Genomic DNA, 7,469 nt, shown 5'->3' on the forward strand with positions numbered 1-7,469 from the left:
GACTTCCAAGTAACGAGACTAACAACTTCACAGCCAAGTGTTTTAATGTTGTTGGGGTTTTTTTTTTGGGGCAATATCGGTGTAGCTCTGGATTATTTTGTTGCTTTAAATCCCTTTAAAATAATAATAATAATAATAATAATACAATTGTTCAGCATTTTAACAATAATTGTTCACAGATTTCGGTAGTCCCTTCGTTAATCAAAATATGACATTTGCAAACATTTGTTTTTACTTTGGAAAAAAATGACCGAACTGGTAACATAGTACAACACCCACCCCCCCCACCCCCACCTTTTTTTTTTTATCACTATATGAATACGGAGTAAGAAAAAAAACACCAATTACTGGTTAATAAACACTAGTTAGGGGGAAATATGACTTTGTAACACATTTGAATACAAAATAAAAAATGAATTAGATTAGTCGATTAATCGACTGACTAATCGATAGATTATTCGATCCTAAAAATATTCAAGAGTGACAGCACCTGATGACTGATCGGTCCCGGCACACTGGTTAGGAATCGTGTGCCGAGCGCGTTTCTAGACCTGCTCCATATTTAAGTGCCTGGAGATAAACTTCTGTTGTGAATTGACACTACAGAAATCAAAGCGACTCGATGGTTTCTATTGGACAGAACGTTTCTCCTCTCTTCCAATTTGATTGGGACGCGCCGTCCGAGCAGCGTTCCCTCCTTTCTGTGTGTAGCGCTCGCATTCCTCCTTTGTGATTTGTGCTCGCTCTTATCTCTTTTCATTCCTTCCTCTTGTGCTAAAACAAGAAGTGTATTGTGTGTGCTCAGCAGAGCAGCCCGCCTCTCAAAAGATATAGCGCTGTCACACCGCGTTAATCCCCCACACGCCAGCCGCCTCCCCCACCTGACGGCCGATTGGCTCCCCCGCGGGCCAATGGGGGTGCGCCGTAACCCCTTGTTGAACTGGCAGGATCAGACGGCAAACGGCGGCTAGTGACCGGCCTGCCGTCTTTTATAGTACGGCGCGCTCCTCGAGAAAGTCCCATGATGCTTTGCAGCGGGCAAGCTTTCAATCCCGAGGTTGCAGAATTTATGTCGAACTTTTCAAAAAGATAAAATAGATAAACACGTTTTAAAGCGGCAATAATGAGAAGAGCATAAGAATATACAGGGGCAAAATATAGTAGGAAATAATATGATTTAAAATGCTATTTTTTAAATGTTTAGAACATTAAATATGATTACATTAGAGTTATATTGTACGAGTTGCATCGGTATCGGTGCAGCTTCAAGCCATTAGCACTCAGAGTTGATGTTTACTTTACAGTAAAATAAAAAGCAAACACACAGTTCCGTCGTCCAAAAGTCCCTTAGCTTAATGCTAACACATAACGCTAAATACTATAGACAGGCTAAAAAATAGCATCAATATCAGAATACAAAAAACACTAAATATTCAAACACAGAGTGCAGCAACATTAACAAATACGATAACTTCACTTATTGTAAAGGAAAATGAAAATTATTTAAATAATGACTCAAATAAGAGTTAAATGAGGAAAAAAATCCCTAAAAAAAATTTGAAAAACAAACATTTCAAAATGTTTAAAAGCAAATGTACATGATAGTTGTACTAGAATTGTTTGTTTTTTTTAAGTTGCAACAACTTTATGCACGATGCTTTCACGTGCTTCTAAGGGAGCCCGTGTAGCCCACTTTTGAGAATCACTGGCCCGAGTTCACAAACAAATGCTCATAAAACAGCAACAACCAAACCACCCGCTACTCCGAGCTAGCGCGGCCTGGCGGCCAATGTGCCAAAACGTCAATCAAAATGACTGGGTTGCCACGGTGACGTGACAGTAAGGCAAGGGGCCACATGTCAACGCCAGAACGGGCTGGGGAGGGGGGGGCACAAAAAACCCACTTAGGCACAATGCAAACACAGATGAATGTAATCAGCACTGTGCGCGCGCGCACGCGCATGTGTGTGCGTGGCACGCTATTGTCGTTGTAGCTGAGGCTAGCAGATCGGTGAGCCGCGTTGCCCGGCTCGGACGCCGAGCCCGACAGTGGCGACGCAGCACGCCGGCAGTCACATGACCACATTCTAAAAGCTCAGGGTTATTATGTCCTTTTATGGGCGAATAATGTCAATAAAGCAAACGCCACCCAATCGACAGCGCACATGGAAGTGTCTATGGTTATATCAAAATAAATAAATAAATACATAAAAATCACAAGCCACAGGAAGGCCGCAATCTCAGCGCACACACACTTCCTGTGCACTTCCTGCTTCCTGTGCAGGAGCGAGGAGGGCGTGACGGCTTCCATGTTGAATTGACGATGCTGGATAGAAGCTTTCCTCAATACTTTCGACGTGATTTTCCAACATTTTCAAGCCTCATTTTACATACGAGATTCACAAGACATTTACTTTCACGTTGCAGAAATTTGTATTTCTCACAAAGTGGCGCAGACACAGGACTATTTCTATATTAGACAATCAAAGGTCATTTTCCATAATATGCTTTCAAAGTGAAGTTTATGATTCATGTTGCTTCTTTTCTGCAAACTGAAGTGAGGTCAACTGACGTCTGGAGTGAGCACACACACACGATGACGACAAATTGTCAAACTTAAGTGGACTCATTTCACACACCAAAAATATTTTTCGTCTTCCACAATGATGTGATTAGAAGCGACAGTAGGTCCACTCGCGCTAACTTTTTGACCAGTTTTGCTTAATTCCAGCACTCGATTAAAGTTCCCAAGACATTTTGGCTTTACGGACCTTTAAGTTCCAAAACACACTTGGCGGCGCACTGCGCGGAGGCGTCGCAGGCTCACCATGGATACAATTACTCTGTCCGCATAAGAGCAGAGTAGACACCAAAAAAGTGTTAGGTTGTGACACGTGAAGACCTTAGAACTGTATTTAAACGCACGGCTGGGCTAAAGATCCAAAAGGCAACAAGACGTTCTGAAATTCGTTTTTATCTTATCAGGCAAAGGAGTCGGTACAAAAGCTGTACGTTCTACTTAAAATACCTTCAAAGAAAAAGAGGTTACTGTAGCAGAAAGGAGATTGTGAAGCATATGACGTCAACGTGCGTATTTCTTTAGCAATTTCGAGCTCGTCAAGTGTCCACAACACGACGACTACAACAGATCTCAGTGGAAAGAAATTCTTAGTTCCGATATGAAAATAGCAAAAAATGTATGTATACTTATAAAACTGCTTATAAAGCCTTCGTTCACATCAGCGCAATTCCAATGTGCAGTTAGCTAGCAAGCTACGCGGTGGCATCTTTAGAGAGCATCGTTGTCAGACGCGAGTGCTCGCACGTCGTGCAGAGAAAGATAGAATCCATTTTTCAAACTGCTCATTTCTCACACGGGTGATAATTCAAATTCGGCAGCTTTCGTCTCTATTTTGTGTTTTGTGTCAAGTTTGCAAGACGGTGAGTGTTATTATGCAGAAATGTTCACGTCCTTTTTATCATCGCCATATTGAGCTAAAGAGCCAACGACGAAGACGTTTATAACACCGAAACATTTTGGGGGACAAGACAGCCTTTAGTTGTCCGTAATGTCCAGTGCAGCTCGTTGGCACGTCTGCAGACAAGCGCTTGTTTTTGTCTGAGGTCTCAAGAGCAAGACTCGTTCGGTATGCGAGACAAAAAAGTTTCATGACTGTCATAAGTCACTAATCTTTGATCTCATCTCTTAAGCCACTAATTTGTTTAAAAAAATAAATAGTGACTACTTGACCGTGTTCAATTTGAGGCAAAACTTCAGACTGTGCCTTTTTTCTTTGTAATGCCACCACAGGAGAATATGGCCAACTAAACTTTTTTTTCTTTTCAATTTTCATCTAAGAATATCAAAATGCCAAATGGAATTCAAAATGTCCTCCATTTATTATTGTTTTTTTTATGCGGATTTTCTGGCATTTTACATCAGGCTAGTGTCGGGGGCGAGAAGGGGACAGGCCATGATGTTACGGGAGGGGATTAACCATCTGACATATGCGTAGGGTGCAGCAGGGCGGGGGGGGGGGGGGGGGGTCATGCATCTGTTTGCATTTAATGGAACGCTCCTGTCCAGTCGTACAATAAGTTCAGCAACAGACTCATTATCAATCTTAAGAGACCCTGATGTTGTAAACAACTGACGTCTTGAAAAGTAACCAACTTCAAGAGGCCTTTAGAAACGGTCCAGTTGTACAGTAACAGCCTTATTGTTGTTGTACTGCAGGTCGTTGTAGCCCCCCCCCATAAGTGTACCGCAACAGACTTCTTACTACTGGCCCTTGAAAAGTAACAAGACTTTTCAAGAGGCCTTGAGCAATGGCCACACCGTCCAGTCGTACAGTAAGAGCCTTGTTATTGTCGCGGTGGCCCTCGTACTGCGCACTAACCGACTTATTGTTGCGCTGGCCCTCATATAGTAACAGACTTACGAGAGGCCTTGGAATCTGGCGACGTGTCAGTTAATCATCGGCGTACACAACTCTGGCCAACGGCTGGGCTGGGCTGGCCGGCCAGCTTCAATCCCGATGAATTAATCGGCTCAAGGGGAGAGGAGGGGACCCCGTGACCCCCCTCTCCTTATCCAAGATGGAGGAGGAAGGAAAGAAGGAGGGAGGGGTTTTGGGGGTGTAGGCTGCCGCTTAAAACACAGCGACTGACACAATCGCAATCGTGGCCATAAATCAAAAGCAGCCAGCCGTGAGATGCTCAGGTTAGGTGGATGTTATTGATCAACTTGTTAGCAGCGGCATGGAGACATCGCCGGAGACAAATGCTGCTTGGTTTTGTTGGCCATTATCATAAAAGCCCACCAGAGTGATTTAATAAAACTATAATGTTAGTTATTAGTGGTCCAATAAAAAAATGTGTTGCAGTAATTAGGAGTGAATCATGTCAAGACAGACAATGCACTGAGAAGTGGGGGGGAGCTTGTGTCATGTGTCTGTCTTAAAAAGATAAAAACACCTCACCACATATAAACACGAAGCTCCCGTTTTGGGGTAACACTTAAAGATGACATCTATTTATCAAGAATAAAATCGTGGCTGCGTTGCTACTACTTGCCGCTTGCTGAGCATGCTAGCAAACCACTACCATCGCGTAGCATGACGTTTACAAACAACGTGAATCATTCACACCATATTATGGACGAAGGCGTTTTTTTTTTTGTGGCGTGTAAGAATTGACGTACTTAACTAATCTAAATAGCGGGCTAGTCGCTGTCTCCTCGTTGGTAGAGAACAACACCGCCAGACTCGCTTGGAAAATGTGCCACTTTAAGGGCTGCGTAGCCTCGACCGCGTCCAACATGACACCTGAACACTTGAAAAGAAGTGGCTGCTGTTCGCTCCATATTCGGACCCGCTTACTTTGCCCTAACACACCGAGTATATTTGTAAAAACAACTTAGTTATGAATTGTTCGCTGTGATGTGTTTTGGGGAAGGCTGTTGTTATATTCCCATTTCACCTCCAGAACGCACAGCTGTGTCCGGTAGCAAGTAGCTGCTACCTAGCTACGTCAAATCACAATTACTGCGTGATTTCCACTCAAAATAGGCCGCTAATATAAGCCTAAATGACTGTAAACGCTTTCTTTAAAAGTACAAATGTGAAAATGTATCACGTTTTTTTAAGTTTAATGACTCTAACTCCGCGGCATCGTAAATGGCCAGTTTTCCCAACGGAGTCTGGCGTACATTTCTCTTCCTCCAAGCGCGGAACTTGCGGGACTTCCCAGGGAGGAAAGCGACTAAAGCACGCCGCCCACCGCGGTTCCTAAGCGGCATTCCCGAGGCGCGTAGCGGGGTCGGTTGGAAACGGGGGGGGGTCGAGGGCCTCTGCACCGCGGCCTATCCTGCTGCTCAGAGGCCGGTCGCCTACCTCTGTGGGCCGGCTGATCTCGAACAGGTCGAGCCGGTTGGCGTTCCAGTGGTTGATGATGTCGGCCAGTTTCCTCCTCTCCTCCTCCCTGTTGCCCGACATGCTGCACCGTCTCTCCGACCCTCTCCGGCTGTATTTGTAATTTAAAATTTTAAATAAAAATAGGATAGTCCAAACGGGGTGGCTGCTCCAGACGCCGACGTTTTCCCTTGTACGAGTGCGTCCTCTCGTCTCTGCCTCGCCGCCGCGACCTGTGTTGTGTGCGTGAGTGTGTTCGGTTTGAGCTTGGTCAGCCCCGGTGAGATTCGGCGCGCCCCCGATGCAACAGGACGCGTGCACGCGCGCCGCTGGGCTTAACCGTTTAAAGTCCAAAGCCATGACGTCACAGGGGAAGCGACGTGTTATAAACCGCAAGACCAAACATTATGTTCTAATTGTTTGAATTGTATACAATGTTTATATTCTATCGTTTCCCTTGTTCTGTATACTCCTTGTTATATGAATAAAGAACCTTGGGGGGGGACACCAAACATTATGAACGTGACTGAATATATGGATATCTGCCATTTATTATCGCATAGTCAAAAGTTTAAACTCTAAATTGAATTACAGAATTTTGCTTCGGACCTGCAGTATGACGTCACTTCCTTGCAAAAAGACCATGTGAGCGTTGTAGTTGGTGTTTATGTTTAATGCAGAGCATTGAGTGGCGTGTCTCATTATCCAAACACAGCTGTTTTTAAGCAATTTCCTTACCTTTTCTTTTCTCTGAGTTTTCAAAAGCTTATTGCCGTGTTCAATAAAACTGCTCAGTATAGAAATCTATATAAACAAATTTATCTGTATGTATTGTTTTATATTAAATGCTGACGTCAGTTCCGAACCTCTTAAATCACAATTTGGTCAATTTAAAAATTTTCTAAAATCTATACCATTGGTCAGTCCACACGTGTGGGTTTTATATTTACAAGTTATTGTCCAATAGTGTTGAAAATGGCTTGCTCTCTTTGATGATGCAATGTTAAACGATTGAACATTTGGGGACTCCTGAAAAATGACCAATTCTGAGAATAAGAATCATTCCTGTAATGAAAACATTTTGAAAACGCATTTTCAAAGTAGACTTTGAGTGGCAGTCTTGTGTCTCTTTTTTCGCGAGGCTCGCTAGGAAATAGAGTGCTTGATTTAAAACAACTACTTTAATCTTTTAGTTTGTTTCAAAAGCGGAGGCCTCTGCGGGCTTTTTGCTATCATTAACAAAAAAAAAAAAACTCATTTTTATCTTAAACAGTAACATGTTTACACTAAATATGTACAAGCTCTGCTTCAGCTGTGGCGGCGAAACGATAAGAAATAAAGCTCCATGAATAAACTATCTTGCGTGAAGAGGGAAAACAGATAAGAGGAGGCACGTTACGGTCAAAGGGAAAGACATAATCATTGATAAGGACATCAGAAAGTCACGGGACGCTTGTCCATGTAAGAAAAAAGATGAAAGCAGCAGATGTGAACCGTTTATCATAACTGTGCTGTTGTACACACACAATCAGTGCGACGCTGTGACATCACACAGGA

The 7,469-nt window shown here is 43.4% G+C and overlaps 1 protein-coding gene across 20 annotated transcripts in view; it reads right to left on the reverse strand.

The window, feature by feature from the left end:
• Positions 1 to 6,202, reverse strand: part of afdna (afadin, adherens junction formation factor a) — a 50,479-nt gene extending 44,277 nt beyond the window's left edge. For 12 of the 20 annotated variants that reach the window (XR_013289463.1, XM_077552841.1, XM_077552848.1 and 9 more), the window contains exon 1: positions 5,895 to 6,202. Coding sequence is in view for 19 of the 20 variants with exons in the window: in XM_077552841.1 (XP_077408967.1) it covers positions 5,895 to 5,996 (102 nt within the window). In the remaining variant the exon portion in view is untranslated. The remainder of the gene's footprint in view (positions 1 to 5,894) is intronic. The other 8 variants (XM_077552858.1, XM_077552845.1, XM_077552852.1 and 5 more) reach the window with 1 other exon arrangement.
• Positions 6,203 to 7,469: the final 1,267 nt, after the last annotated feature.

The sequence above is a fragment of the Vanacampus margaritifer genome, chromosome 19 (genome assembly GCF_051991255.1).
Source record: "Vanacampus margaritifer isolate UIUO_Vmar chromosome 19, RoL_Vmar_1.0, whole genome shotgun sequence".
NCBI lineage: Eukaryota > Metazoa > Chordata > Actinopteri > Syngnathiformes > Syngnathidae > Vanacampus > Vanacampus margaritifer.